The sequence below is a fragment of the Vicia villosa genome, unplaced genomic scaffold, assembly GCF_029867415.1.
Source record: "Vicia villosa cultivar HV-30 ecotype Madison, WI unplaced genomic scaffold, Vvil1.0 ctg.000053F_1_1_3, whole genome shotgun sequence".
Lineage (NCBI taxonomy): Eukaryota > Viridiplantae > Streptophyta > Magnoliopsida > Fabales > Fabaceae > Vicia > Vicia villosa.
The window spans coordinates 117203-133697 of NW_026704983.1; the positions used below are offsets into that span (position 1 = coordinate 117203).

The window sequence follows — 16495 nt, forward strand, 5'->3', positions numbered from 1 at the left end:
CAACAATTGTAGTACTAGTAGCAACATTAATCAACCGGAGCCAAGAAGTCAACTGGTTCAACCATGAGGAAGATATCCTACAAGCAAAAAAGAGATGGTCTATATTCTCAACAACTTCAACACACAACGGACAAAGCACCATATCATTGGAACCTAGGACACTACGCTTAATCAACTTCATCTTCGTTGGAAGCCTATTCCAAGTAAAAGTGTAATGTTTGGAGTCCAAATCCAAGTAAAAGTGTTTAGAATAAATTATCAATTTTTGTTAGTTGAGCTAAAATATATAGGTGATTTTAATAATTTTTATATAATATTTTAATCTGTATTTGTGGCACCCCTTAATATTCCAAGCAAGATCCGCCACTGGAAACACTTGGGTAGAAAGAATGATTTGTTTTTTAGGATGTGTCAAGACGAGGAGGTGAGCTTAAATGGAAGTCAAAATCAAAGAGATCTGACAAGTCCAAGATAAAATGTTTTAATTATCAGAAAATCTATCACTTTAAAAGGGGTTGTCCTAAGAGAAAGGTCAATGAAGATTCTGTTCAAGCTGTAGTTGTCTTGGGTGAGGAAAGTTATGAGGATTGCCCTCTCTCTCTCTCTCTCTCTCTATCTCTCTCTCTCTCTCTCTCTCTCTCTCTCTCTCTCTCTCTCTCTCTCTCTCTCTCTCTCTCTCTCTCTCTCTCTCTCTCTCTCTCTCTCTCTCTCTCTCTCTCTCTCTCTCTCTCTCTCTCTCTCTCTCTCTTATTTTCTCTTAATTCTCCAAACTTCATCTTCTCCAACTGAACCTAATTCTCCATTGATTCACCTTAATTGATTTTGTATGTTCTAATACTTTTGTTCTTACTCGAATTGGTTTCTTGGGTCACACGATTTTTAGCCAAGGGGTTGCTATGGATGGATCCAAAATACAGGCAGTGTTAGAGTGGCCTTTACATGCAACTGTTAAACAATTGGAAGGTTTTTTGCGTCTCTCTAGATATTATAGGATCCAAAAGTTATGCATTCATTGTTGCACCTTTGACTACACTTCTTCAAAAGGATGCATTTTCTTGGAATGCTGAAGCTTCCACTACTTTCTCCATACTTCCAGCAGCCTTTCATGATATCTTGTGCTGGAAGTCCGGATTGACGATTCCATCCAAGTCAGAATTGGTCCAACTTATTCTACATGATTATCACTTTTTACCTAGATTCAACCGTACTAAGGCTCACATTGCTAAATAGTTTTTTGGGCAGGTATGCACAAAAACACAGGGTTGGTTGTATCTTGATGTTTAACTTGTAAGCAAGCTAAAGCTTCGACCACCCTTTCGGCCAGGTTACTCCAAACCTTACATATACCTTCTAAGATTAGAGAAGATGTCTCCATGGACTTCATTATCGGTTTGCCCATATTTAGAAATCTTGTACAGTTATTTTTATGGTTGCTGACCGCCTGTAAAACTATAGCCAATTCTCATTTAAAATTGGAGTTTATTAGCGTAAAGTGTAGCTGAAGTGTTCGTGAATTTTGTTGTGAAGTTGTATGGTTTTCCTATTTCAATTGTGTCGAATAGGGACAAGGTTTTCACCAATAGATTTTGGCATCAACTATTTAAATTGAGGGGTACCAGTACCACACTGTCTATGAGCACAGCATATTACCCACAGTTGGATGACAAACTGAAGTTGTCAACAAGTGTCTGGAAATGTACCTCCGCTGCTTTACAAATCAAAACCCTCAAAATTGGTTTTAAAAAAACTATTATACAGCAGCTTTGAACATGCAAGATTATTCAAAAATCATTAAGATTGTTCATGAGGCAAGTTATTAAAGTATACATTTACATGCATGTTTAATGACTGAGTATGAAAAAGTCATAGCGTCTAAAGTAACATATGCTAATAAAAGTAAAGAAACAAAAATGCATAATAGTTGGAATCAATATCATTGGTTTCACTTTCATACTTGTTGCACTTCCACTTCACATGTAGCTCATGATGAATGTTAGTTGCCATTGAATTCATGTGCATCTGTTGACATCGTCTCCCAAGTTAATAGAGATTGTGGATCAAGTGGAAGGTGTTGAGGAACTTCGTCTCCTTCAAGCATTTCTATCACTTCATTCATTGAAGGCCGATCATCAGGTTTCATTTGTATGCATTTCAAGGCAACCACAATCATCTTCATTGCAATATTCTTTTCCTCCTGGGTTCCGTTGTTTGTGTCTATTGTTTCCTCAAACTGATCATAAATCCACTTAGGAAAGTAGTCTTGCCAACAATTCTCTATATAATTTTTGTTCTTTCTTTTACCTGCCATTTCCATTAGCATCATTCCAAAACTAAAAACGTCGGCTTTATGAGATATGCTTCCAATGTTCTTGTATAACAATTCAGGGGCCATGTAACCCATTGTTCCTCTTGCTGCTGTTAAAGTTAAAATACTTTGATCTATTCGATACAATTTTGCCAAACCAAAGTCAGATATTTTTGGGTTGAAATTCTCATCAAGAAGAATGTTATGAGGTTTTATATCAAAATGTATGATTTGCATGTCACAACCTTGGTGTAAGTATTGAATTCCACGAGCAATTCCAAGCGAAATGACATAGATTTTATCGTATCCTAATGAAGAAGAATTTCCTTGCTCTTGTGAAAACGTGTGTTTATCAAGAGAACCGTTAGACATAAACTCGTAAACCAAAGCTTGCTTTGTTCTTTCAGCACAAAATCCGATTAGCTCAACCACATTGACATGACGAATTCTTCCAATGGTTGCAACTTCATTGATAAAGTCTTGTCCATTGGTTTGAGACTTAGTCAATACCTTAACAGCTACTCTACGTTTGCTCCGAAGCACTCCTTCGTAGACAGTACCATAACCTCCTTCACCTAACTTATGCTTGAAATGTTTGGTCATCGTTTTGATTTGAGAATAAGAGTATCGAATGGGTATGAAGTTGTTGTGACTTTGGATGAAATCTTCAACCATGTCATATATGGATAAATGTTTTTTTCTCCATTTAGATATCAAAACCGCAATCACAAAGGGTGAGCCAAGAACAAATTTTCCAACAATGCCTAGCAACACTGTAAAAATAAATCAAATTATTAATAGAAAGATATTTTATTATGAAGCATTGATTAATACTGATAAGATAGGGTTTCATATTTGGTTATGATGGATTTGAGAGACAATTCAGGTGGAATGAAAATGAAAAAGAATGAAATGCGTTACGAAGTGTGAGTTTTATAATTCATGTAGTAGTTTTACAATTTGTGATAAGTGCAATTCACTTTTGTGTAAGTGCTTAAAAGGGTTTGAGCTAAAGGATAATGATATAAGTAGGAAAAATGGGAATTGGCCAAAAGGGTGTAAGAGGATGAATCCACTGAATGGTGAGAGTAGTAGTAATAGTTATGGTCAAAAGGGTTCTATTAATAATTGAGATGTAAAAACCAATATAATTTTCTGTCCATTTTTGTGTGTGGGAATAAAATGGGCTGCTGCATTTAAGAGAGTGCAGGTGAGTGGCAATGGTTGTTCCTCGCTGTCTCCCTCACAGCTTATTGGTCGCCAACGAAGCTCAATTCCAGTCACATACTCAGTTTCAACTTCTGGATATTTGTTATTACATTTCACCTTTCCATCCCACCAACTAATCACTACCTTCATCTCTATTCTGCATGACTCTTCTATATCTCTCACTTCTGATTCAAAAGAATCATCTACACCATATAAATAAGAATATTGATTTTCCTCATCAACATCAATTCCACCAACACAACTCTCTGAAGAAATACCCCAGTACCAGTCACCATCTACTGGTTTTTCGCATCTCAAAACAGTTATAAATTGCTTTACATCAAGATATGTCAAGAATGAGACGTTTTCATACGGAAGAGAAAAAGAGTGGATGGTAGGGAAGTTATTATCAGAACTAACTCCAGTCATGATGTAAAGGAATGAGGAGGAATTTGGAGAGGCTATAATGGCTTTGGCGAGACGTTTGCCATAGTTGAAGTAAATTACTGATTTGTTGTTTTCACATATTACTTCGAAACTGGGAGTTCCACAGCCCTCTCCGAAGGAAATTGAAGATTTGTTGTATACTATTCCGCAGGGTTGTTCTAATGGAATGGGGCATGAAGGAGGGTACGGAATTTCCAAGACATACCCAATTATTATTATTGCAGAGGCAATCAAAATGATTAGTCCCCCGCAAGACACAGCCATTTTTATTATCTGTATCTGCTTTACTCACTCACTTATGGCTGGATGGACTTGAATTTTTTCTTTTCACTCACAGCATCTCACTTCCGGTCAACCTCATGCACCGCCCAATAATTCCTCACCGGTCCCAGTTCTTCCAAATAAATTCTTGCTATTTCCATCACTCATATTTTATCCTTTAAAGTTTGTACACTAATTAAGAAATATTATTTTTTAGATAAAATAGTAAATATATATTAATGTCATACCCCAATTTTTTAGTCTAAGATCATATATATCAATCATGAATCAAGAATTCCATCTTGATGTTTTGTTTAAGGTGTTGTGCTCACTTTCATCTCTGGGGAACCATCAAGCACCTATATTTGCTTAATTTGTTTCATACTAACCAAAATCAAAAAAATATGTATTTTGTTTCTTTTGTTTGTGTTTTACAGGTAAGAGATCGATCAAGAATCAAAGCAGTTCAAGAAGAAAAAATGGAAGCATGACATCATTTTGGCATCAATCTCATTTCCTTGATTATTCATTATCATCACCAATATTTCACATCATTACCATAATTAATTTCCTTCATTAACCTCATTTTACCAATTAAATTCAAATTAATCTCCAAGAGACAATTATCAATTTGCCACTACTCTCACTTCCAATTCTATTAATAGAGGTTTCTACCTCTTCATTTCACAGGCTTTGAGAGCCAAAAAAAACTCTTGTAAGAGATTGTGGATCAAGTGGAAGGTGTTGAGGAACTTCATCTCCTTCAAGCATTTCTATCACTTCATTCATTGAGGGCCGATCATCAGGTTTCATTTGTATGCATTTCAAGGCAACCACAATCATCTTCATTGCAATATTCTTTTCCTCCTGGGTTCCGTTGTTTGTATCTATTGTTTCCTCAAACTGATCATAAATCCACTTAGGAAAGTAGTCTTGCCAACAATTTTCTATATAATTTTTGTTCTTTTTTTTACCTGTCATTTCCATTAGCATCATTCCAAAACTAAAATCGTCAGCTTTAATAGATAAGCTTCCAAGGTTCTTGTACAACAACTCAGGAGCCATGTAACCCATTGTTCCTCTTACTGCAGTTAAAATTAGAATGCTTTGATCTATTCGATACAATTTTGCCAAACCAAAATCAGATATTTTTGGGTTGAAATTCTCATCAAGAAGAATGTTATGAGGTTTTATATCAAAGTGTAAGATTTGCATGTCACAACCTTGGTGTAAGTATTGAATTCCACGAGCAATTTCAAGCGAAATGTCATAGATTTTATCGTATCCTAATGAAGATGAGTTTCCTTGCTCTTGCGAAAACGAGTATTTATCAAGAGAACCATTAGGCATAAACTCGTAGACCAGAGCTTGCTTTGTTCTTTCAGCATAAAATCCGATTAGCTCAACCACATTGACATGACGAATTCTTCCAATTGTTGCAACTTCATTGATAAAGTCTTGTCCATTGGTTTGAGACTTAGTCAATACCTTAACAGCTACTCTACGTTTGCTCTGAAGCACTCCTTCGTAGACAGTACCATAACCTCCTTCACCTAACTTATGCTTGAAATGTTTGGTCATCGTTTTGATTTAAGAGTAAGAGTATCTAATGGGTATGAAGTTGTTGTGACTCTGGATGAAATCTTCAACCTTGTTATATATGGATAAATGTTTTTTTCTCCATTTAAATATCAAAACCGCGATCACAAAGGGTGAGCCAAGAACAAATTTTCCAACAATCCATGGTAACACTGTAAAAGTAAATCAAATTATTGATAGAAAGATTACTATGATCTATAATACATTTTATATTTGGTATTCATCATTAGTATTAGCTTAAATGTATTATTGATGTTGTGAAAAACGATATCAATAACAAAGTATAATAGGAATTAGGAAAGATAAGAAGAACACAAGAATTGGTTATAACTGCTATTCTTTCACTTTCTCTTAGAAAACAAGATTACAAGTTTACAAGAATAACAAATAACCTCTCTCACCATAAATTATGATTTGCAGCTTAACAATGATGAGAGACTAGTATGTTATTTATAATAAAACCTAACATACTAACTAATGGGCTTTTTCCACAAGGCCCATTACACAAGCCAACTTAATAAACAAGTTAACTTAACAAATTAGGGGTTAAACACTAAAACCTAATTTAACATGCTAACAACCCTAGCATCTTCGACACCATCATGTGAACAACTTTCGACTTCATGGTTAATCATGTCGAATCAAGAAGCTATCCTTCGACCATACTAGAGTTCGATCCAATATCCCACAATTGATTTTTTAATAATCAGTCTTTTGTATTTTGTTTTTGTCTCCTTCAAATTTGACTAGTTGACATTCACATAGAAACGCTACTATGACGTCACATTAGATAATTGTTTCATGTCACATGTTTAAAATTCATATTTAATTTTTCTAATATTATTTAATATAATAATAATAATAATAATAATATAATATAATATAAATTATAAAATATTATATTTAAAATAATTATAGTAGAGAAGAAATCCATTTGGAAACTACACAACTAGTGTTGATTTAGAAGCCTCATCACATAGTGTTTATGGAAGAAGAAAATAGAAGGTGGAGAAGTTGTTATTTGGAATGGTAAAGTTTTCACAGGTATACCAAATACTATGACAGAAAGTTATCTTTTTGGTATTTTATTATGAAGCATTGAATAATACTGAAAAGGTAAGGTTTCATATTTGGTTATGATGGATTTGAGAGACAATTCAGGTGGAATGAAAATGAAAAAGAATGAAATGCGTTACGAAGTGTGAGTTTTATAATTCATGTAGTAGTTTTACAATTTGTGATAAGTGCAATTCACTTTTGTGTAAGTGCTTAAAAGGGTTTGAGCTAAAGGATAATGATATAAGTAGGAAAATTGGGAATTGGCCAAAAGGGTGTAAGAGGATGAATCCACTGAATGGTAGTAATAGTTCTGGTCAAAAGGGTTTAAGTATTACCAACTTTTTTTTTTTTTTTTTTGTAATCAACAACCTATATTTATAATTTATAATTGAGATGAAAAAACCAATATAATTTTCTGTCAAATTTCTTGTGGGGGAATAAAATTGCAATGTAATTTAATTGACTTACGGAGGATTCCGATAAGAAGGCTTTGGGTTGCTGCATTTAAGAGTATGCATCTGAGTGGCAATGGTTGTTCCTCACTGTCTCCCTCACAGCTTATTGGCCGCCAACGAAGCTCAATCCCATTCACATACTCACTTTGAACATCTGGATATTTGCTATTACATTTCACCTTTCCATCCCACCAACTCATTACTACCTTCATCTCTATTCTGCATGACTCTTCTATATGTCTCACGTCTGAGCTGTACATGTTCACAACGTATGAATAAGAATACTGCGTTTCGTCATCAACGTCAATTCCACCAACACAACTCTTAGAAGAAATATCCCAATACTGGTAACGTTCTGCTGGTTTTTTGCATCTTATAACAGTTATAAATTCCTCTACATGAAGATGGGCCAAGAAGGAGATGTTTTCGTACGGAAGAGAAAAGGAATGGATGGTAGGGATGTTATTATCTGGACTAACTCCAGTCACGATGTAACGGAATGAGGTGGAACCCGGTCCGGCCCGTGTCTTTTTTTAGCTATTGGGTCGGTTCGGTTCGGGTCGTCGGGTCATCGGATGGTTAAAAAGGGTTGGGATGGTTTACTTAGGTCGGAAACGGATGGCATTCGTGGGCCCGTCGGAATCCGAATCCGACCGAATCCAATGATGCTTTTATGGGCCTTCTACTCTAACCTTATTCCAACCCATTTTAAGCCCATGTTCAACTTTTCTACTTAACCTTGTGATCTTTGCTAAACCCTAAATTTCAGTCTTCCTATGCAATCTGCGCCGCACTCCATTTGCACGGTTCCTAGTCCAGATCTTCTTCATTGTATTTCTGTTTTGGTGTTATGTAATCCACATATTTCATCGTCTGTTAATTTTTCGACTTCACGCCTCTATATCTTTTTTTCACCAATGATTTCTAATGTTATCTCAGGTATTCAAAAGGTTAGATTTTTTCTGTGATTTCTACTCTTTTGCGTGTTTAAAGTCTACTGGATTCATAAAGCTAAGTAGTTTTGTGTACGTCTTTTTCCTTCTTGCAGATATGACCAACTTCTAGGGCATGAACGTACTCATGGAGTTTATCCAAAAGGAATGTTATAATGTAATTTCTTAATCTCATAGATATATTATGTTATGGCTTGATTTGTTTTTGTAACATGTGTTTTTATCTTTTATCAGTGTAAAATATGTTTCTAAATTTTCTTGTGTTTTTTTGTAACTTAATTTTTTCAAAAACAGAAGCAGGGATTTTGAAGCGGATCTGAAGGTAAGTGAAGCGGATCTGAAGGTTATGTGAAGCGGATCTGAAGGTTATGTTTGATTTTGATGATTTACTCTTGATACAGATGATATACTGATGATATCTGTTGTGGATTATGTGTTACTGATGAAATACTCTTGTTACATTAAGAATTTTTAGGTATGTTATTATTGTTCATTGTATTTATGAAGTTGAATACTCCAACATGGGTGTTTAAGTTTATGATTTTGATATAGGGATTTGGTTTTGTTGGTGTTTGTGTTTTTGTGAGTTTGGCAGTGAGGATGAGGTAAGGATTTACACTACTGAGATTGTATCTACTGTTTCATATCTTCACAGCAAAGGCATTGTGCATTGGGATCTTAAACCTGAAAACATACTCATGTATTCTCATGGCCATGTAAACTAGTCTTTGATCTATGTTGTACATTTTGATTGTGAAAATTTTGTATCTGCCAATGTGTTGCTGTTGACTTGGTGTTGGTAATCAGTTCAGTAACCTTCATTGTGACTGATCTTATGTTTGTTAAAATTACAGGTAATGTTAACTGATTTTGGAATGTTGAAAGAGATTGAGGAATCTGAGAGATCTAACTCTATGTTACATAAAGCATAGTTTTGTTGGGTTTTTATTTTCATATGTTGAAACACAGTCCAGAATCCATGTATAAAGCAAGCATTTGATCACAGTAGGAAACATTATTTTGTTTCTCATGATAACTTTTGTAGATTGTTTTTACAATGTTACTTTGTTTCTCATAATTTCTTTTTTAGATTATTTTCAATGTTACTGATAACTTAATCTTATTACAGGAATCAATTCACCTATTATTGATGAAGATACACCTGTTATTGATGACCTATTAACTTTTAGCCAAGGTAAATACTTATATTTGACAATAGGCTGAGATATTAACCAAGGCAAAATTGAAAGTCTTTTATTTAATTTCTTATTATAGATAGAAAATCTCTTTTATTTAATTTCTTATTATAAATCTGTGAGCTTATTAGAAAATCTCTTTTATACATGCTATTTTATTCAAAATTGTTATAATAAAACTAGAGATATAAATATTTAATTTTTCTCTGTGAATCCATGCTATATTTTCTATATTTATAATCTCATTAATTTTGGCTTTACTTCAGATAACACACGTATTGGAGGAGGAAGCAGGATTTCAAAATGGAGAGAATCTCATTAATTTTGGCTTTATGACAGATAACACATATTGGGACAACATGATTTATCTGATTTTAAACCTTAATCAATTTGGATGCAGCATAATATATTTGGATTTTATTGGTTATGGATCAAATTAAAGTAATTGATTGGATGCAACTAAATGAAAATAACTCTATTAAATGATTTAAATGAATTCAAGTAATTCAATATTAAATGATTAAATAAGTCCAAATAATCTTAATAATAATAAAATAAGCCAATTATTTAACTAAATTTTAAATTAAAAAACATTTAAACTTATCATTCCATTATTAAATTTAAATTAATGATGGTTGATGTTTATCTGGGCTTTATACCAAAACGACCAAATTAAAAAAAAAAAAGAAGGTATCAAGCTGTTTTTAAAACCTGGGGTTGAATTTTAAACCGGCCCAATTAATTGCTATATCTGAAAAAAACCGATATATGTAACCGAACCGACTCCATCTGAACCTGAAATAACCCAAATATGAATCGGTCGGGAATTGGGCCTATAAGCATCACCCGTGGGTTAGACCGGTTTGGGGGTTTGGGCCCGAACCCGAACCGGCCCGAACCGATGTCCAGCCCTACCTCACGGGTCCCATTTGCACTTCAAAGTCAATTCTGCCTCTTTCCATCACTCATTTTATCCTTTAGGGTGTGTTTGGATTGATGGAATAAGATGAAATGGAGCGGAATGAAATGAAATAAGTTTATGTTCCATCGTTTGGATTGATTAAAAACGGATGGAATGGAGTGGTATCGGGTGGAATGCATTACATCTCATTCCATCACTTTCCACCCTTTTATGTACCCTCTGCTTCGGGCGGAATGAAAAAATTACTCTATTTTATCGTGAAGTTCCCAAACAATAGAAAGACGTATTTATTCCATTCCGCTCCGTTCCGCTCCATTCTATCTAGCTCCGTTTCATTTCATTCTGTTTTTTTTATTGTATCCAAACATAGCTTTAAAATTTGTACATTAATTAAAAAATATTTTTTCTTAGATAAAATATTATATGTATATAGTAATTTGCAATGAAATTTATATTTAATGAAATACTTATTTTTACAAACAGTCATATGCCCATGAAATCACGGTTAATGCAAATCTGCACTAGGTCAATAAGTCATACTAATTTGTTAGATGAAATAAAACAAGAAGAAACCAACCAAATAAAACAACAACAACAAAAACCAACTCAAAACAACACCCCAAACAAGCCAACCAAAAACAAACTACAACAAAAACAAAACCAGAGACATGAGCCAAAGAAAGGAAGAAATGAGGAGCATCAGAAAAGACTACTGACTAGATCTCCCAACCAAAGATACACAAACACGACGCTAATTTCCACTGAACAGCAAAAACATTTCTAAAGAAGGTCGAAGACACTCAAGTTACTATTGACTCAGATATCAAATAGGGTAGGGTTTTTGAGGCAAGCCGAAAAAGCACATGAATTTGCCACAGACCTATTACCAAAAAGATTGGCATCGCAGCTTATTGATTGTTGCTACCTCCAGCTGTAAAAATCCACCATGTGTTTCATGTTTCACAATTGAAATCATGTAAAGACCATCATTTAGATCAATTGTTGAAATTGCTACAAATTTTTAGAATATTCTTAAATATAATGTGTATGAAAATGGTAGAAGAATCTAGAACTAACTATAATGTGTATAAGAATGATAGAAGAACATGTCCTAGAATTATAAATGTATGGAAATGATAGAAGAACATATAACTATCATGATACTAATCAGTCATGAAAGATATAAAAAGAACTAAAATAAGGTAGAAACATTCAATCTCTAAGAAGAGATTTTGAACTAATGAAGATGAAGATGAAGGAGTTTGAGAAAATTAAAGATTAATATTCTAAAGTTAAAGGAATAATTAATCAAATGAGAGCTTTCAGAGAGAATATTCTTGACTAGAAAATTATTGAGAAAATTCTAATTACTATGCCCCCAAAATTTGACTCAATTGTGACAATGATTGAGGAAACCAAAGATTTATCCATTAAATTAGTTACATAACTAGTGGGCTCTCCTTGAAGCATATGAGCAAAGATTGTATAGGCATAAAGAAGATACACTTGAAAATGCTTTCGAGTCAAAGTCCAAATTTCGGCCCCAAAATTAGAAAAATTGAGGAAAGAAAAATTATGGAGAAACTTCCAGAAGAAGAGAAGTTTCTAGAAATTTCTTTAAGAACGGGCGGGATAAAAATCCTCCATGCAATATATTCAAAAGACTAGGCCACACAAATAAAAACTGTTGGTACTGTAATATGCCACAATGCAACCATTTTGGGCACGTCGAGAAAATTTGTCGCAACAAAAATAGACATGAAGCTAATATCGCAGAAGAGCATGATCAAGAACAGTGTATGTTCTATGCCACACAAGACACAATCAAAGAAAAAGGAGGAAGTTGGTACTCGGGTAGTGGATGCAGCAACCACATGGCCAAGGATGGGACTATTTTCAAAAGTATGGACGAGTCTTTTAAAGTCAAAGTTCAACTGGGAAATGGCAGTGTGGTTAAATAAAAAGGAAAAGGCACTGTCATGATGGAGAACGATAAAGGTACGTGACTTATCCATGTTGCCTTATGTTAAGTGCCAAAATGTACTTATTTTGTATATATGTTTTGTGGCACTTGTCGAGACTTTTGTTGATATTCGTTGAATAATTCCCCATTTTGTGTATAAATACGTATACTTTATGAATAGTTGTATTTTCATATACTTTTATACCTTTTGATGGTTTTGCGTCTTTTTGTAGGTATTCTTGTGTATTTGGAGCATGAGCAATAAAGTGTCGAAGATACGGCTTTAAACGTGCAATTTTGAGCACCGGAACCAACTCTTCAACGAATAAGGCTCAAAATCAAAGAATAATAAATCATAAATTTGGTTGATATTTAGTCATTTTAAGATAGAAAATTGAATAAGTTTTCCAACACTTCGAACCGGACGCAAAGCGGAGTTACGGTTCTCAAGTTATGGCAAAAACACTTGTGCTGATTTTTTCATGACAGCACAGTGGGCGCGTAGTGCCCTCTTGCGCGCGACACGCGCTGTACCAGATTCAAAAGTATATAAATAGGGGAAATAGATTTTTTAGGTTATGATTTTGGGGTATTTGTTCCCAATCCATCAAACCTTCATTTTTTGGTCTAGATAGCTTAGAAAACACCATTGGAGCTTGCATTTGGATGATCAGAGATGGATTGCTCATCAATCGGAGCTGACAACTCGTGAGATGTTTGGTTTATCTTCTTCTCTTCTCTTTGTATTTCTATTTTGTTGAGTTTGTATGTAAATTACTCTAAACCCATGGATGTTTGTTACTCTTTCTACTTGTTGTATAAAGTTTGCTTTATAAATCTTAATCGGTGTTTTCTTGATCTTTTTGCTTAAATGCTTTGGATTTGTGTTGTTGTAGAAATAGACATCATAAATATTGATTAGGGGGATATCTGTTAGCTTAGATTCTAGAGATAAGATTGGGGTTAACATCCACATAATATCTAAGTTTAATGCCTCTGTGTTGTTCGATTGGTTGAGACATCGTCGAAAGAGCAATATGGTTGAACTCTCATCGATGTTGCAGAAATGGACATTGATGTGAGAGATATGTGGTGATTGTGATGAGTATTGTAGATTGAGTGCGGCGGGGTGATAAATCTAAGTTTGTGAGGAGTAGTTTAGATTCAAACCAGATAAGTTATTCTCTATCAAGAATGTATTCTTTTATGTTCATATGTTATATTTTTATTGTTTATTTAAAACTCATTTAACCCAAACTCAAGAACTAAGAATCCGTCGAACGGCAGTTCAGTAGCACTAATCTCTGTGGACACGATAATTTCCTGGATAAATACTTCCAAAACTTTTATTGCTTATCGCTTTACTGCTTCAACACCTTACTAGTTCGCATCCTAAAAGAAAATCTTTTGAGAATTGGCCAAATGATGGAGAGAGGCTACAAACTTCACTTTGAATGAGGTGTATGCAAAATATTAGAAAACAAAACTAAAAGGGTCGAGATAGCCCAAGTGAAGATGGATAAGAGAAATTGAAGCTTCCCTCTAAATTTGAAATATGGTGCAAGTTGATGATTCATGGGTCTGGCATCAAAGATTTGGTCACTTCAACACACATGCCTTGAAGTTGTTACATGAGAAGAGCATGATGAGAGATCTTCTAAGCATAAAAGAGAATAATGAAGCGTGTGAATGGTGTCTCCTTGGTAAGAAACACCGATTTCCGTTCTCAACAAGTGGAGCATAGAGAGTGAAAGATTTGTTAGAGCTGATACATCACACGAGTAAAATAGGTACTTCATAATCTACATTGATGACTTCTATATAATGAAATGGGTCTATTTCCTAAAATAAAATCAGAAGTATTTGAAGTATTCAAAAATTTCAAGGCCCTTGCTGAAAATCAAAATGGAAAACGGATAAAAGTACTAAGAAGTTATCGCGGGAAAGAGTACACCTCCCACGAGTTTGGCAGATTTTGCGAGGATGAATTTATAGGATGACAAATTACATTCACATATTCTCCTCAGCGAAATGTTGTGTCTGAGAGAAAGAACCGCACAGTTATGGAGATGGATAGATCAATGCTCAAGGAGAACGGACTGCCTAACACATTCTGGACTGAAGTAATCTACATTGGTGTTTACATACTCAAAAGATGTACAACTAAGGCAATACATTGCCCTTGTTTAAAACACGTCATTTTATCAAGAGCAAGGTGTGAAATTTGATTGTGTATACTGGCAGCATGGAGAATCTGATATCACATAAATTGGTAGATTATTTAAAGTTGTCTACAAAATCCCATGAGAAGCCATACACCCTGGGTTGGTTAAACAATGGCTCTCAAGTTCGAGTAACACTAGCCAGTAGAGTTCCTATCTCCATCAGAAAGCATTACATAGAAGAGAAACTTCGCGAAGTTCTTGATGTGGATATTTGTCATATTTTACTTGGTAGGCCTTGGTAGTTTAATAATGGTATCACTTATCGAGGACGGTATAATGTGATGATGTTTACATGGGACACATATACAATTTTTATGGTTCCTGTTTTGCACTTTGATAAGAATCTAGGGGGAAAGAAGTCTAGTTTTTTGGTGATGATACAGAGTTAATAAGAGCTTAATAAGGTTGTTAAAGAAACTGAATTTTTTTGTCAAGTGGTGAGTAAACGGCTAATGAGTGTTGTAAAGGAGGAAACAACAATTTCAGAGAAGAAGTGCTCAAGGTCCTAGAAGATTTCAAGGAATTGAACACATATGAGCTATCAAACAATTTGCCTCATATGTGAGATAAATGCCAGAAAGTTAAAGCTTTCAATGTGGGAGACGATGTGATGGTGTATTTGCGTAAGGAGAGGTTTCTAGTTCGTACTTACAACAAGTTACAGCCACGCAAGTATGGCCTATTCAAAGTGACCCAGAAGATCAATGATAATGCTTATGTGGTAGCTCTCCCATATTTCATGAATATATCTAATACTTTCAATGTTGCTGACATTCATGAATATCAAGCAGGCGAGGCTCTTTATCAAGAAGAGAAATCAGGGTCGCGTTCTTCAGAGGAGGAGGAGACTGATGAAAGAATATTTTTTAAGTCATCCGAATTTGTTTCAAACCCAAAAACGGCATTTTAATATTTTTCCGAAATTTTTTTTGTTTTATTTTTGTTTTGGATTAAAAGTTCATTTCGATATTTTATTTATTTATTTATGTTTTGGATTAAAAGCCCATCAGAGTTTCTTTGTTTTTTGTATTTAAAGACATTTGGTGTGGCCATCAAGATTATCTTTCTTCATAATAAAATTTAAAATTTTCTTGTTTATGATGGATTCCAGCTTTATTTAACAAATTTGTCGCTTGCAAACTTGAATTTTGTTCTAGGTTTAGCGCTTGTTAATCTCTAAAGTTTTCGAGTGCGTCAGAAACACAGTCATATCGTTACTCGAATAATGTTTGAACTAGCACGCACTAGACCATGCCCATTAACATGTATGCAAGCTGAAAATAAAATATTCTACCCAAATTTGAAAATTTATATCAAGAATGAAACCAACTAATTTTAAGTTTTTATCTAATATCATCAATTTCCACATGGAAACACGACTCCAACTTAATATAGATTATAGGTTTCTATTAGTTCTTGGAGGTCATCTACAATAATAATAACCAAATTTTGTTCCACTAAGTGGGTCTGATGCTCTATCAAAAACTATGCTTTATTTAAAGTGTTAATTTCGAAATCTTTTTTAATAATTTTTCTTATGATTTTTCTAGGTCTTTTCTGCCTCTATTTGTTTGACTCATCTCTATTTGATCTACTTCTTTATTATAGAACCTATCAGTCTTCTCTCTGCATGCTCAAATCAGAGTTTATTTTTCACCATATTTTTTCTAAATAATAACATAACGCCTATTTCGGCTTGTTTAGGTCACAAACACCACATTCAACATGTGAAATTAGATAGTATTCTTGATGGTCTGGTAGGTGTGAACAACAAATAAGATCTGTGGATTAGGTTTAACATTAGAAGAGTTAAATACGAATCTTTTCCCCATTGCCTTTAACAAAAAAGTAGACGTCAAAGTTAAAATTAAAGACAAAATAAATTAAATGGTTAATGAATT

The 16495-nt window shown here is 34.1% G+C and overlaps 2 protein-coding genes across 2 annotated transcripts; both read right to left on the bottom strand.

Annotated features, from left to right (window-relative positions):
• Positions 1-1773: 1773 nt before the first annotated feature.
• On the bottom strand, positions 1774-4587 carry LOC131623170 (rust resistance kinase Lr10-like). Its single transcript, XM_058894175.1, has 3 exons — positions 3493-4587; positions 3316-3357; positions 1774-3069 (listed from the first exon to the last, which is right to left on the bottom strand). Exons 1-3 carry the CDS (start codon positions 4223-4225, stop codon positions 1994-1996), a joined length of 1851 nt encoding a protein of 616 aa, XP_058750158.1. The 5' UTR covers positions 4226-4587; the 3' UTR covers positions 1774-1993.
• Positions 4588-4858: 271 nt separating this feature from the next.
• On the bottom strand, positions 4859-5967 carry LOC131623169 (rust resistance kinase Lr10-like). Its single transcript, XM_058894174.1, has one exon. The coding sequence runs from the start codon at positions 5801-5803 to the stop codon at positions 4907-4909; it is 897 nt and encodes a 298-aa protein (XP_058750157.1). The 5' UTR covers positions 5804-5967; the 3' UTR covers positions 4859-4906.
• Between the last annotated feature and the right edge of the window lie 10528 nt (positions 5968-16495).